Source organism: Lynx rufus, unplaced genomic scaffold (genome assembly GCF_022079265.1).
Source record: "Lynx rufus isolate CCGP_SWC_20201006 ecotype Redwood Valley unplaced genomic scaffold, mLynRuf1.p SCAF_8, whole genome shotgun sequence".
Lineage (NCBI taxonomy): Eukaryota > Metazoa > Chordata > Mammalia > Carnivora > Felidae > Lynx > Lynx rufus.
Genome location: NW_025814896.1, coordinates 45,120,581 through 45,137,060, shown reverse-complemented (window position 1 = coordinate 45,137,060; position 16,480 = coordinate 45,120,581). Strand labels below are relative to the sequence as shown.

At 41.2% G+C, this 16,480-nt stretch overlaps 1 protein-coding gene across 1 annotated transcript in view; it reads right to left on the bottom strand.

Annotated features, from left to right (window-relative positions):
• The window catches only part of CFAP61 (cilia and flagella associated protein 61), a 270,944-nt gene extending 255,053 nt beyond the window's left edge, over positions 1-15,891 (bottom strand). Inside the window, exons 1-5 of the mRNA XM_047067515.1 lie at positions 15,749-15,891; positions 7,156-7,306; positions 3,070-3,146; positions 2,144-2,211; positions 1,784-1,910 (exon numbers count right to left, since the gene is read on the bottom strand). Coding sequence (XP_046923471.1) covers positions 1,784-1,910; positions 2,144-2,211; positions 3,070-3,146; positions 7,156-7,306; positions 15,749-15,891 — 566 coding nt within the window. The remainder of the gene's footprint in view (positions 1-1,783; positions 1,911-2,143; positions 2,212-3,069; positions 3,147-7,155; positions 7,307-15,748) is intronic.
• Between the last annotated feature and the right edge of the window lie 589 nt (positions 15,892-16,480).

Genomic DNA, 16,480 nt, shown 5'->3' with positions numbered 1-16,480 from the left:
AGAATTCCAGTCTCACTCTTTCCTCCACTAAAGGCAACCACTGATCTGCTCTGTCTCTACAGATGAGCCATTTGCACATCATATAAGTGGAGTCAACAGTCTTTGTGTCTATGTCTGCCTTCTTTTACTCAGCATGAACTGAGATTGACCCACCTTATTGCATCTATAAGTAGTTCACTGCATTTCACTGCTGATACTGCACCACAATTTATAATGTAAACATTTACTCCTTGATGGATAGTTAGATTGGGGGCAGGGGCAGAGAGGTTTTATATGAAGCTGTCTTCATCCTTCTCTGTCTTTTCCTCTTCTAAGCCACTTAATAATATCATTAAGAATAATATTTCATTTCATTGGGCACTTATATGTGACTGGAAGTGCTAAGCACTTGATTTTCCTCAGGTCATCTGTTCATTGCAACAATCCCAGGCAGTAGACAATACCCTCACACCCACTGAAAGGCAGGAAACTGAGGCCTGAAGAGGCCAAGTTCTCCTTTTCAGTTAACCCATCTGGTGAGTAGTCTAATCAAGATCAGAATAGAGATCTATCAGGGCACATGGGTGGCTCAGTCAGCTGAGCGTCCGACTTCAGGTCAGGTCATGATCTCACAGTCCGTGAGTTCAAGCCCCATGTTGGGCTCTGTGCTGACAGCTTGGAGCCTGGAGTCTGCTTTGGATTCTGTGTCTCCCTCTCTCTCTGCCCCTCCCCTGCTCGTGCTCTGTCTCTCTCACTCTCTCAAAAATAAATAAACATTAAAAAAAATTTTTTTAAAAGATAGAGATCTGATGCCATTCTTAATATGCCATAAATTCTTAATATGCCATAATAGTATATGCCTGGTAAATAGTAGGCTCTCACCTTTTAAAAATTTAAATGTAATACTTTCTAAAGAAGTCCACAATTTATGGCAACAATCGACCCAAGAAGATGCAATTTATTCCCCACTGATAAAACCAAGCAACCATCTTTGTGAAATGATTTCATATGCATTTTTATTTCAAAAAGACCCTTTTATTTTGCCCACAATTTTGTGAGTCAGAAATCTAGGAGGACTCAGTTGGTCAGTCCTTGCTTAGGGTCTCTCCTGTGGCTGCAGTCACATGTCAGCTGGGCTCCAGTTCCTGGGGAAGGGGGGTCTTCCTGGCTGGGTGTCCACAATGGCTCATTCACAAGGCCAGCAGGCAATGCTGACTGTCAGTGGGAGCCTAGCTGGGGCTGTCGATCCCAGGACCAACATATAGCCTCTCTGGCACACCAGTCTCCAAGGTCACATTGGAGGAGAGCTTGAAGGATAGAAGATGGTGTTGTAGCCATCTTTGGAAAATACTCTCTGCCGCTGCCATCTCCTTAAGACTGCTAAACTTTGGGGCATGTCATGGAGCCCACTGAATGTTAAAGAATCCTCTTTCACTGACTGTTGGAAAATAGGTGGGGTCTGTTGGGAAAACTAAATAGGCAGATTCATTTTTATGTTTATTTGAAAATTATTTGACTCAGCGTGGGGCCAAGGATCGTGTGTTTTCAGAAACCCGTAAGTAGTAAATGCACAACTTTGCTGGCCACATAGCACCAAATGAGTCTCATCAGATATTCATGCCTGTAAATTATGTCATCAAGGGGAACTGTAAACATCTCCAAATGAAGTAATACTTATGGGTATTATAAAACAATTTAATCCAAGCTCTAATCACTTACAGTAAGAAATGGCATTTTAGCAACTCTGCATAAGGTAAGTGTCCATGTAAAACTCAGGTAGGAAAAGGCACTGCTTCAGCCTTACCTGGCATTGCGAATGTGCAGCTGAGGGTAATGATTTTCTCTGCAACATATGTGCACGGCAAAGTCCTCATCAGACATCAGACTCGGAATGTTCCCCACTTGTTCAAACACCGTTATGAGAGTCGAGCCTAAACCACAGAGACGAAGAAATGTGGCCTCACTTTACCAAGGAATAACTTTAGGGCTTCAGAACAAAGTGTGACTTCCATTCGAAATTGTATTTTAATTATTATAATCAAATAGTCACATTATACATTCAGGACCTAGAGACCATTCTTATTCCCATTCCCAAAAGCACCATTTTAATCATGAATTTCCCATTCTGGAGACTGGGGACAGGAGGTAATTGAGCAGACCTTACCTAGGCTCATGTAGGATGGCACTATGAGAAATATGAAGTGTAGTTCTGGCACGGCCTTAAACACAGCCCTGGCAAGGGGAAGAGAGGGTGGGACAGGTGTTAATAATAAAGTAATCCCATTAGCTGGCACCTGTTTGAGGCAAATGCCTTCACTAAACACATCCGATGTTCATAAATCCACATGGGCTTCTTTGCTCCTTGCCTGTAATGGCAAGAACATCTTCAGGGCAATGTCCTTTCCTTCTCTACTTTTCCTTATAATCCAAATGGCCTCTTTTCTGTCTGTTCCACAGAGGTAGAGAGAATAAAGAGTGCCATATTCATGTGGCACACCAGATTTCTGCTGACATTAACCTTTGACCTGGCATCTGGATGGTCTGGTGTGACATTACAAAGTGCCTTGAAAGCTGAGGCCACCACCCCCAAATGTCTGTGCAGGCTGTCAGAGACACATCGCCATCACCCAGTAGCCCAACTGATCGTATTTCGATGCACCATATTATTCAGGATGCTTCTGCATTCTGTCAGGTTAATAAACATCTCTAAAGAGAAGACTGAAGAAAACTATTTTTAGAAAAATCCAAACCTGTGATGCTTTATTCTTCCCTTATTTCCCCCCAATCCATTTTTTTAAATGACTGCACTGTTTGCCTCAAATGATAGTAAAGATGTGTGTCAGAGGGAGTGTCGATTCAAGGAAATAAACTGTTTTCTTTCAGAAATGTCACTGTTATTCCACATTGATGCTTTAATACAGCCATGAATTACAAGATAATTAAGCACCTCAAAGAATTTCATGTCCTTTGGAAATATTTTTAAACTATGCACACAATCTCTTTTGTGTCATTTTGGCATTAACGTGTCTTGTCTATGGTGCTGCCTGCCAGCCCCCTGATGTCACCATCTGCAAGACCCCAGCCACTCACCGAATAATCTCTCTGCAGCAGCCAACAGAATATTCATCCACGGCCACAAAGAGGTGCATGAACAACGTGTTCAAAGGCTGCACAAGAAAAGAGCACATGATTAAAAGCTGAGTCACCATTCAGGCTATGTCAGAACAGGGTTGGGAGATGGGGGGGGAGGATTTGGGGGTGGCCGCAAACTCAGAGATGCCCCCTTTTGTGGGTGATGTTTTATGTCTGAAGTGATGAGACACTCAGGCAGCATTCAAGCTTTCTCCCTGACTCCATTCCCTGCCTTCTGTCCTCCTAGCTTAGAATTATTCAAGGAAACAGGGACTGTAAATGAGTCCAATGCATCCAGCGCATCTTCCTGCCCTCACAAACGGGCTATGGGCAGGGAAGTGCCTGCAGGGGAGTGAAATCGATTATTAACTCAGTAGTCTTGTCCTCGGGGGTGTCTATGCCAAGTGAAAGACAATCACCCTTTCCCCAGGGCTCTTGAGTCAGCAGCTGCTGCTCTATTCAAGTGACACAAGAGAAAGATTCTCTTATGAATTTGAAGGATGGAAGGCAGATGCCACGTTATGAATCCAATGACTTGTTTTGTTCAACATTCCCAGAGTCAGAATCAAATATTACTCTTGGGATACAGAAAACCTGAGAGCTGGAAACTCAAAGTAGCAAGATTCGAAGATGACTGTCAGGCTAAATCTTTCAAGTTTTTAAAGAACTTTGCCCCCTAAATTATGAAGACATTTTAAGTAGCCTCAATAATGAGCAGCTATTCCATACAGCCACACATTGGTGCGCTAAACTCAGTACCCCTGTGTTTATGGGAAAATCTTCAAATTCTAGAGATAACTACAAATGTGAGGCTAGTTAACTGGTGAGGGTGGTGCTTGCACCTAGATCAGGATGACAGGAATGCTTGAAAGTGCCTCCTGTTTTCTGAGCAATTTTATAGACAGCCTTGGGTTACCACCTGCACATCCGTGCCTTGGTCTCCCTCCTGTTGGATAGCGCATGCCTTAGAAATACTCAGAAGGAGGGCTACCTGGGTGGCTCAGTTGGTTAAGCATCTGACTCTTGATTTTGGCTCAGGTCATGACCTCACAGTTCATGAGTTTGAGCCCCGAGTCAGGTAAGTAAGGCTCTGTGCCGACAGCATAGAACCTGCCTGCATGGGATTCTCTGTCTCCCTCTCTTTCTGCCCCTCCCTTACTCATGTGTGTGCTCTCTCTCAAAATAAGTGAATGAATAAATAAAATAGAAATACTTGGAAGGAATATCAAACATAAAATGGGAAGAGAAGAATCATGAGTTTGGTTCAGGAGTTGAAAACTCCCAAAAGGCCAATAACACAAACCCTACAGTCCAGATGGAAACAGCCACAACACCACTGTATGCATTTTCCATGTGTTATCAGCTAATCCCACAACCACCTTACTTAACATCTGCTTTACATGCTGAATAGGACCAGCCTTAGGAGTACATGGCTTATTACTTGGCTGATTTATCTTCCAAATTTTCTCTTCCACCAAGAATATTACAATTCAAGATTTATTCTTTAGATTTAAGATAAAAATCATTAGTTCCTTCTGTTGCAAATACCCCTGGGATTAGTAATACATTAGGCCTTAAGGCTCTATATCAATGCTGTCCAATAACAAAATAACTTGAGCCACAAATACAGGTCACATATGTAATTTCCCAGTAGACATATAGAAAAAGAATAAACATGTAAGATTAATTTTCAATATATTTTATTTAACCTAACAGACTCAAATTATCATTTTAACAAGTTATCAATATAAACATTGTTAATGAAGTGTTTTACACTCTTTTTTTCCTCCTAAATACTTAAAATTCAGTGTATGTTTTACACTTCTAGCACATCTCAATCATACTAGCACATTTCAAGTGCTCAACAGCTACACATGGCTGACGGCCACCATACTGGATAGCTAAGCTCTATACTGTTGTAGGAATTTAAAAGTAGTTTTTAAAACAAAATTTTTAACGTTTGTTTATTATTGAGAGACAGAGAGACACAGAGCACGAGCAGGGGAGGGGTAGAGAGAGAGGGAGACACAGAGTCCGAAGTAGGCTCCAGGCTCTGAGCTGTCAGCACAGAGCCCGACGCAGGGCTCAAACTCACAAACTGCGAGATCATGATCTAAGCTGAAGTTGGTCACCCAACCAACTGAGCCACTCAGGCACCTCAGAATTTAAAAGTAGTTGAAAGAGAAACAATCTTAAGAGAACAAAGGGACAAAAGAGGAAATATTTATGAATAATGGTATTAATTTATAATTTTCAAAACGGTAAAATCATGATTCTAATGCAAACATACAATGAGCACATGTCTGAGATTTATTCAACCCATCAATTAATGAGGCAACCAGTAAGATGATAAAAACAATTTGTTGCACTTGAGGAGCTGGCTACTTTAGGTATTTTAATGAGGGAATGTTAGAATAAGGTTGCTAGGCTAGATATAAAATGGTTAATGTCCTATGAGGCCATAAACCATAGCCTTTGAGGTTATCTCTTCCACCAAACAGAAACCATTTACACCTCAAATGGACAAAAATATACAAAGCTAATCACTGTTCCTATAGAACTGTACAATATACAATAGCTCAGTTAACAGAAAGTCAAAGATACAAGCCTTGGATTGAAAGCATCATTTGGCTTATTTCCAAGTTTGAGATAATTTTTGTGAATATGATAACTGGGTGTTTGGGGTGGTGAGGAACAGGAGGAGTAGAGGACAAGGGGGAGACATCATGTAGCTGAATAAATGCTGGATAATGTGTTGGGGTGCACATGGGGGATGTACTGTGCATGCACACAGGTGTATATGGGGGAAAAACTCACTCATTCACACAACAGGCATTCCCTAGGGCTCTGGGGCCACATTCTTGAATTCCACTAACAGGCAAACATGCTACCCACAGTCGTGGCCTCTGGCTCTCCGCAGAACTGGGGCCACACGCTGGCTTGGCTCTGGCAGGCTGAGGGCAGGGAAAGCTCAGACTTGGCACCAGCTACCAAGTCGGGTTGCCAACAAGTTGTAACATGCCCACAGCTAGAAGACATCGAATGAGCTAGAGTCCAGAACGACACCTTAAAAGTTACAGAATGCAACAGGAGCCTGAAGCTCTGCTATCACCATTACACGGTGTAAAAAGTGTAAAGGCAGGTACCCTCCCAGCATTCCAAAGACTTCACACACTGAACCGAAGTGGCCATTGATATAGATGGATGGATAAAGAAGATGTGGTACATATATACGGTGGAATATTACTCACCCATAAAAAACGAGATCTTGCCATTTGTGACAACACAGATGGACCTAGGAGGTATTATGCTAGGTCAAATAAGTCAGACAGAGAAAGATAAATAGCAAATGATTTCACTTATATGTAGAATATAAAAAACAAATGGACAAACAAAACAGAAACAGACGACAAATTGGTAGTTACCAAAGGGGAAGGCGGTAGGGGATGGACAAAATGGGTGAAGGGGAGTGTGAGGTATAAACTTTCAGTTATGGAAAGTCATAAGGATGAAAGGTACAGCATAGGGAATACAGTCAATGGTACTGTTAATAGAGTTGCATGGTGACAGGTGGTAACTACACTTGGGTGAGCACAGCACAACATATAGACTTGTCCAATCTCTATGCTGTACACTTGAAACTAATGGTAACACCGGGTATCAACTATACTTCAATAAAAAGACAATTAAAAAAAAAAGAATTTGGACACTGATGTTGGGAGCAGTGTGGAGAACTGAGAGGTACATATCTAATGCTCCCACTGATTCCTTGCTCCCTCCTAGTCCTCCCAGCACAGCATGACCTCGGCCTTGCTACCAGCTGACTGATCTATTACCTCCCTTTTCCTATCCCCTCTTGGGATGCTCTTGGACTCATCTTTCTTCCCTGCCAGCTAACTTCATTTCTAACTGTCATAATGTCACATACCTTCTGTTGTGAGTTTTCAACTACTTAGTCTCAAAACTGGAAAGACATATATGCAAACATAGAACTTCCCTTCAAAATTAAGGCTGTTCTAATAAGCATTGTGTGTAACTGCTTACCGTGCATGGGATTTCAGGGTCAAGCTCCCGGAACACGGATACCCAGTTGTCCTGACTGGAGACATTCCAGTTGGGATAGTCCACAAAGGTAGCCTGGGCCATTATCTCCTCCTTGTCATTGCAGAGGGTAACAGCAAGGTTTGCCTTTTCCCTGTAGAAATGATTAAAGGTGCACACATGACTAAGATTACCAAAAGGGAGACAAGGAGGTATCATTTTTCCCCCTTCTTTGGCTACTGAAGCCTAGCAACCACTACATAAGGTATAAAACCTCTGGAAGAGGTAGGAACAACATGGCAGCAACTTTGAGAACAGATCTTTCAGGACATCTGTGCTACTAACTACATTTTTATTGAAAACTACATTTCATTATAAAGGTGTTATACTTACATGAAGTGTCCAATACCCTTCCCTTTGAGATTGGGGAAACTGACTGCAGTTTTCCTTATCCTCCATGTTGCCAATTCCACTGTGTTGGCCTAAACATATACAGTTAGAGTGGCCCACTGTCCATGATTGCCTGCGGCTGAGAAGGTCCCCAAACATGGGACCATTAGGGCTACAAATCCTGAGCAAACTGGGATGAGTTGGTCACCTGTACAAAACAGTGAGGCTAAGAGTTCAGCCCCACCTCTGTCAGCCATCTCAGCCAATTTTTCCAAACCCTAAGCCCATGCCCCTGGGCCAATGGATTCTTACGGGATATGAAAATCTATCACCTGACCCAGCTGTAGAAATGGAGACCCTGAGGGGTCTGGTTTAAGCTAAGGCCACAGAGGAAGTTTAATAAACACAAGGAAGGGGAAGCGAGGGTCTTCCAACTCTTATTCTGGTGGCTATCCCAAAGGGACATCTTGAGATCAGGTCCTTCCCAACTGCTACCCTGCCATGTGGCCCGGCATGACAGAAAGAGTGCTGACTTAGAGACAGCATATGATTTACTACACACAGAACCAATTGTATACAAATTGAGATGCAGTTTTCACTTTTTCAACTGAGTGAAATCTACTGGTATCTTAAGTTGGAGGAAAAAGACGTAAAATGTTCCTTCAAAACTAAGAAAACAGCATGTAATTGAAGGAAGAGGAGAAAAGATAATGGACAGAGTAGAAAGTGCTATATGCTTTCCAGTTATATTTTCATCATAAAAGCAATGAATTGTGACTACAATCAAAACCAGTAAGTACTCACAAGAAGAGAAAAACAATTGGAAAAATCATCCTTAATACCACCTCCTGTAGATGACCAAACAGTGTCAGTATTTTGGTTTCTATCTCACCAGACTTCTCTCTTTTTTGAGAGTAATTATCAAATGAAATGTATTTTGTGTGTTTTTAAAAATGGAGGCACACAACCCATACTGTTTGTAGTCTGCTTTTCTCCCGCACTTGACAGCATATCATTTTACTAGATCCAATCACCAAACTGCAGTCTCTCACATTTGTGCACTTCCTATACTTATTTTCTTCAAATCAGTTCACTTTGGCTTAAATAAGACTATTTCAATAGGAAATGTACAACAAAATCACAAATGGAAAACCAGTATCCCTTGCCATAAATAAAACTATAAAAATATACAACATTTAGAACAAAAATTGTTCTTGCGTGTATTGAGACAAATCGCCTTCGGCACTATCAGAGGCATAGGCATCTTCGGGAAACACTGTGCTGGAGATGTCAATCTCAGCACTTACAGCCACTGTCCTCTCTCATAGAAAGCCCACTCTTCAGCCATGGGGGACTCCCTCAGGGTGCACCTGCCCCAAAGACCCCACCATAGCCCTGGCTATCATGCAGAGAAGACAGTAGACTGCTCTCAGGTCCCAAGAATATACTATCCATACAGGGCGTTCATTAGCAAAAGGATGCAGCCTCCCAACCTCTCCATTCTGATTCGCTGAAGCCCTACCCTTCTTCCCACTCCTGCAGTGGCTCCCTCCAGCTCCTGGTCCTCAGGGTTCCTCTGCCGGAGGCTCCCAGAGCCATGACCTACTACTCCACAGTGATAGTCCTCACTCTAATCCAGATAAGAAAATGCCCAGGGAATGGGACCTGACAATGATGATGAAGGAGGAAGTGGGCAAGAGCTGGGACAAGGCAGCTGCCATCCCCCCAGGCAACAAGGGAAATGTGTTCTTGGAATCCCAATTTGAACTTGAAACACATTTATCCATGGGAACCTAGGGTGGTGGTTGGGCTCCATAGTACAATTAGCACAGTACTATACCACACAGACATTGTAGATTAAATAGACTTTTGTGGGTCTGCCTGGGAAGCCAGCCATGAATAACTTCGTTTCAATGGGAAAATGCACTTCAATTTCCAAATGGCCAAGTGCAAGAAAGTAACTTTTGTAGCATTATCCTTTTGTATACATAATTTCCAGTTCTTATTACCTCTTAACATTAGTCCTCTATGGGACAGACAAAATTATTGTGAGAGCAAAGAGAGATGAGGAAAAAGGTAGAGGGAGGCTTGTTTTTAAAAGTTGGATTTAGAATTATTCTTTGAAATATGCCAAATTAAAAAAATACACCCACACACATGTATATATTTTACACAAAATACATTAAAGCTCAAGGATATTATCCAGCAAGTGAAATCAGAGTGTTTTTTTTTCATTAATGTCTCATTTGTTCACTTGTTTAGAGAATTTTCCAAGTTCAGCCAAAATTCATTTTATTTAACTACACTTGATGGAAATCTTGGTGAAACTGTATCCCCATTTTCCACTTTATTAAACATCACAGGTGTTCCCCAAGCCTATCGTGGTTTCTGCCACTCGCCCGCCCCCACGCCCCCCTGTCCTGTGACATGTGCACTTGATGTGGACAATTCTTTTGGCCCTTTTCCCCACTCATCTGCTATGCCGAATCTTCTCATTTTCTCCCCTAACATTTAGCAGGGTTTTTAGGTGAGGTCAGTTGTATTCATTCCTGTATCTGTGACTGAGCTGGCAGCTAATATAACAAAATTCAATAAACTAGAAAAGAAACCACCTGCTCTAAGCCTTGAGGTTGGCCTGGCAAAAGGTGATGGGCCTTACCTAACATGAAAAATGAAAGACTGCATGGGCTGGATAGCAGCTATTTGGCGAGCTCCAGGACACTGATGAATATGTAAATTTACCTTTTTTTTTTTAAATTTTTTAACGTTTGTTTATTTTTGAGACAGAGAGAGACAGAGCATGAACGGGGGAGGGTCAGAGAGAGAGGGAGACACAGAATCTGAAACAGGCTCCGGGCTCTGAGCAGTCAGCACAGAGCCCAATGCGGGGCTCGAACCCACGGACTGCGAGATCATGACCTGAGCCGAAGTCAGCCGCCCAACCGACTGAGCCACCCAGGCGCCCCTCTTTTTTTTTTTTTTTTTTTTTTTTTTTTTTTTTAAGTAGGCTTCACACCCAGTGTGGAGCACAATGCGGGGCTTGAACTCACACCCCTGAGATCAAGACCTGAGCTGAGATCGAGACAGATGCTTAACCTACTGAGCCACCCAGGCACCCTTAATGTAAATTTACTTTTACTTCTAAAGATATGCTGGCTTCTGAGGTAAGTCACAACCTTTTTAGTTATTAGGATACAATTTTAACCTTAAAAAAAAAAAACTTTCACTACTCCATCCCACATGGTGTAAGTTATGCTTTTCTTATCTGCCAATTCAGAAAAGATACAAACACATTAGACATGTAAATTTGAGGTACTCTGACAGCCACTCCAAGACCTTATACTCTAAGCAGGGGTACAAAGCTCTTTGAAAACAACTGGCTATCAAAAACTTTCAGGTAATTAGTATGTGTTTGTGTGTAGGATTTGAGAAAACAGACTTGTGGAAGGTTCTTGAAAAAAAAATCTGTAGAAAGGCCCCAATTGTAATCCCACCCACATCCCATATGCCATGTTCTGAATACCCCATAAAAGGATGGGCCCTTGGCAATTGATCACATGGGTCACTGGTGGTCACGAGGACAGCCAAATCACATCCGCTCCTGCTCAGGCCAACTGTAACACACTTCACCCCAGGAGGGGCAAGTCAGACGTGCACACCTGCTACCAAGCTGGGGGATTATAATTTATTCACATGCAGAAGTTTATTCACGTGGTAAAGATTCAAGACTCATTAAGGTATACAGTGGCCCCTAACACTTGTTTTTCCATCTCAGAGGCAATTACACCTCCTTTTGTACCATGTTCTAATGCTTGTTGCTTTCTTTTAATGTGTATATGGAAGAGAATTCCACTGTACTCATAAAGCAATGCCTCATCCTGTTCTATGGTTGCTGAGTTGCTGAGAAAGGAAGGGCAGGAGAATAATAGAAAAGCTTGCCTCTATCTGACCCTGGTCCCTGCTCTTATAGGCAGAGCCAGAGGGAAGGGGATACAGCAGTTATGAGCACCTCCTAGGAGCTAGGCACTGCACTGTATTTAATAACTTTTTTTCACTGTCCCACTCACCCTATAAATGAAGTACAACTGCCCATTTCACAGATGAGGTTATTAACTGATTGTGCAAAACCTCCAGGCTTAGGGAGGTTTTGCATAATCACATGCCTAGTAGTGGATTTATTCATTAATGCAAAAAACACTCACTGAATACATACCAAGTGCCAAGCTGTTTCTGGCTCCATGGATACAGCAGAGAACAGGCCAAGATCCCTGCCTTCATGGAGCTGATGTTCTAATGGATGGAGGCAGGCCAATTAAAAAAAAAAACAAAAAACACTAAACTAAGATGCACAGAATGTCAGGTGGGGACAAGTGCTGTGAAGAAGAATAGGGGAAAGAGGATGAACCATGCAAGTATGTCAAGTGCAACGGGGACTACTCCATAACTGTAGGATGAGGCACAGATGTACCTGGGGTGCTCCAGGAAAAATAAAGGAATTCAGTGGAGCTCAAGGGAGGTGAGGTCAGAAAGGAAAAGGGTGGGTTCCACACCAGATCCTGGCAGGGACGTGGCAGACCAGTGGAGGGTTTTGAGCAGGAGCACGACAGGATCCAGTTGATGTGAATGGTGCTGCTCTGGCTATTATGTTGAGAATAATTTGCTGGGGCAGGAGGGGGAATGGGTGAGGGCTGATGCCAAGGCAGAAGCAGAAACCAGAAAGGGGCAATAGTAACACTCAAGTGCACCAGGCTCGGATCGGACCTTGGCAAGAGAAGCGAGGTAGAGAGAGGAGCCCAGCTTCTGGATATATTCTGTAGGTGGAGCAGACAGCTTTGCTGGTGTGGGATGTAGGAGCAAGTATGAAGGTGACACCAAGGTTTTGGTCCAAGAAAGTGAAAGGCTGGAGTTGCTAGAGTTACCGAGATGGGGAAAACATGGGGTAGTTTGGAGGCAGGTGATGATCAAACGAACAGTGAAGTACCTACTAGGTATCCAAGGGGTGACATCCACCAAGAAGCTGGATACATGAATTTGGAATCTAGAAGATTCTGTCCACAATGTTAGCTGCTTTCCACATTTAAGTCATAAATTCACCCAGAATTGCTTTTTTCCTTTTTTTGTATGACATGAGGTTCGTATTTACATTTATTCTCTTTTCCATATGGGTAACAAATTGTCCCAGCACCATTAATTAAATGGCACATTCTTTCCCCACTGGTTTGGTCATCCAGTTTTCATGTATGCATGGGTCTCTCTCTGGGAGCTCTGATTCCTTGGCCATTACCACACTGTCCCAATTACTATGCCTACCATGAGTCTTTAGTTGGGCTAATCTCCTCACCTTATTTTTCTTCTTTCAAATGGCTCTGGCCCTTTGCTCTCTCATATGAATTCACACACTTTGTCAACTTCAACAAACAATCCTAGTAGGATTTTGACTGGAGAAGAACTGATTTCTTTACAGTATTGAATATTCCTATCCAAAAACATGGTATACCTCTTCATTTACTTAGGTCTTCTTTGATGTCTTTCAATAAAGCTTGATAATTTACCCCATAACATGCTTGGATGTGTGCTTCCTGGGAGGGAGGGGGAGAACCTCTGAATACTACCCTCCTTCTGAATAATACCTTAAGAGTACTTTCATTCTAATCACGCACCAACCAATTCATCTATTTTTGTTGTGTATTTTACCTTATTTATATCATATAACTATATTTAATATCTATATTAGATTAGTTATTATCGCTATTGCTTTATACAAGTTAGATTTTCTTCTTAGATTTACCAACATATTTACACATATATTTGTTTACTTTCCTTCTTGTATCTTGGCCTTCCAGTTAAGAAATTATTCCTTTTGCCTAGAGTATATTCTGAGGAATTTCCTTTATACAGATTTCACTAGTAAACTAACTCAGTATTTTGCTTGTCTGAAAATGCATTCACTTTCCCCTACGTATTGAAAAATTGTTTCACTAGGTACACAATTTACTTTGATGCTATTTTCTTCCAATACTGAAGACATTCTACTATCTTCTGGCTACCGTGCTTGCTAGTAAGAAATCACCATTAGCCTAATCTTTAATTGTTTACAGGCAATTTATCTTCTCTCCCTGATAACTTTTCAGATCTTCTCTTCAGATTTGATGTGTTGCTGTTTCATTATGATGAGCTGAGGAATTCTCTGTGTGTTTATCCTGTTCGGGATCCAGTTTTCTGGATCTAAGAATTGGTGCTTTTCAACAATTTTGGAAAGTTATAGCTGTCAGCCATTATCTCTTCAAATATTGGCCTTTTCCACTGCCCATCATGTCCTTCTAGACGTCTGAATAGATCCAACTGTTAACTGTTCCATTCTTACCTTTTTGCCTGTCTCTTTGCACTGAATCTGGATATTTTATTGGTATTTGCCCCCCCTCCCTGCCCCATTTGCTACTTCTGTCTTCACCTGTGTCTTTTACAATGTTTAAGTCATCCAATGAGCTTTTAAACTATACTATTCTAGATGGTTTGACTTTTTTTTCAAATCTCATTATTCACTTTTTTGGTCTTTTTAAATGTATCTTTTCACTTTAGATGTAGTAAACATAGTTATTTTATATTCATTGACTGAACTCACATCTGAAGTCTTTGAGAGTCTGATTCTGCTGTATATTGTTGATTCTCACTAACGGTGCCTGTTACCTCGTATATTTGTGATTTTTGACTGCGAGCGTGTATCACTTACAACTCCATCTATGAGCATTATTTAAAGTCTGAGTTGAAGCTCCATCCTTCAGACCTGATTTTCATTATTTCAACCAGTTTCCTGGACACACTACTAATCTGTGACCACTTTTAATTTAATTCACCACTTTATTCCCTTTATTCAGTCTATCGGTAAATGAACATAGTCTTTGTCTGAAAATGGACTCATTATTTAGGAAGTTTTGAAGCTTTTCAAGCCACACAGATAATTAGCATGGAACTCAAATCAACACATGCTTACAAATTCTTGAAGGATTTGTCCCCCTTCATTCCATGCTGAAGTTGAAAAGGCTAGTTTCCTAACTTTTGCACTTCAGGAGCGAGTTGATGTCTCATTCATCCTTACAATGAACAACCCAATTTTATACAAAAGGATCTAATACTTCCCTCCTTAGGTGGAGGGAGTATTTATCTTACATTCTTTGCAAAGCTGTCAAAACATAAGCAGGAGATTTCTGGAATGTAGCAAAAATCCTCAAGGAGAGGGTGGCATTGATTCCTGCTATTTTCCTACAGTTTCTGATTTCATTTTGATAATGTTCTCTGCACAGTCCTTAACTTTTGGGTTGGCATGTGTGGGGTGTATCGACATGTTGTTTCCCTCCAGAGGACATTGTTAAGGTTTTCAATCCACCAAAGTGCCAAAAAATGGAATAATTTCATTGATATATATAGATATTTTTTAAAGCATTTTATACATGTTGTCCTAATGCTCTACCACAAAACTGTGTCAATTCACATTACATTCATCAGTGTGATCACCAGAAACTACAAATTTTAATGTCTTAGGCTGGCCTTTGTTTAAACATTTCAGTTGTATTTAATATGAAGCTTTATAAAGTTCAAAATACTTGAGCTGTTTTTCATCTTTTTCAATAAAAATAATAAGGAATAGATTATAGGATATTTATATTCTGGTGTTTCCTCCCCACCCACCCCCCCCCAAAAAAAAACAGAGAAAAAAATCTATGTGTATTTTGAAGCTTAGAGGAACACTTAATAACAATGGTTAAGAGCAAATATGGGCTTTGTTACTTACTAACTGCTTGACCTTCGGCAGGTCTCCATTTTCTGATCTGTAAAATGGGCAGGATAGTGTCTACCTCAGCATTGCAAATAAGACAATATTGGCAAAACACAGAACCTGACAGAAAATAAATTCTCAAAACTGGCAGCTGATATTATTAACTTACCCCAAGATTCTACTAGTGGGAGAGGCAGTTGAGATTTGAACCCAAGTTTGCCTGAATCCAAAGCCCACGAGAAACCCTTTCATTTTGCAGGCTGTTATGGAACTTAGAGGTTGGTTGTTCCTGGAGATCTTCTGCTCCACAGGAATAGATTTTCTTGCTGCTCACTTCCTGATCATAAGCCCCATAAAGACAAAGGATTTGGGTCCCTTCTAGTGTGTGATAAAATTGATAAATATTCCTAGGTTACTTAGCTACATACTTACAGAAGATAGATGATATTTAGCCTCCCAAACAGCTTCTGGGTAAATTTTCTAATGAGGTTTTTGATACAATAAATATCCTGTGATTCTGTTCTTCGGCAATGAACCACTTCTACCTTTCCTCTTGGTGAAGTGAGTACTGACATTTTTTATCCTGTCCCAAAAAAACAGAAAACAGTCCACTGTTAATCTGAGATGACAAGCCCATCCAGTTACAGTACTTACAAAACTGGATGTGAATTCAATTTCCGTATGGTCAGAATGAACATGGTATTTCAGTACTGATGGGACAGTTTCCCCTGGGGGTTGGCTATGACGAACCACTGCCATTGCAAACCAGCCAATGTGTGTCTCTCCAGGAGAATGATGTTTCTGAGAATTGGCCCATCTAGAAATGTCTGCAACTGTACTCTTTGTTTCCAACAAAGCTGCTTTAAAATATTCTAACAATAGGATTGAAAAACATTGAAAGGAGTTATTACTGATTCAGAATCCTCTTTATTTAATTGGCCACCATGGCATGTGGTCAAGTTACAGGGGAAATACTGACAGCTTCTGCCCATGTTCCAAATAGAGTTCCCCAAACTGTAGCCCTGAAAAGCAACAGTCCTGAGAGATATTTTGAGACAAAAAAAAGTTCTTTGGTCAATTAAGTGTAGGAAATGCTGCTTATGATGGCCTTCCTGAGAGACGACTATGCCCATAAAAGTCTTTGAGAAGTTCCATAATAAAGTA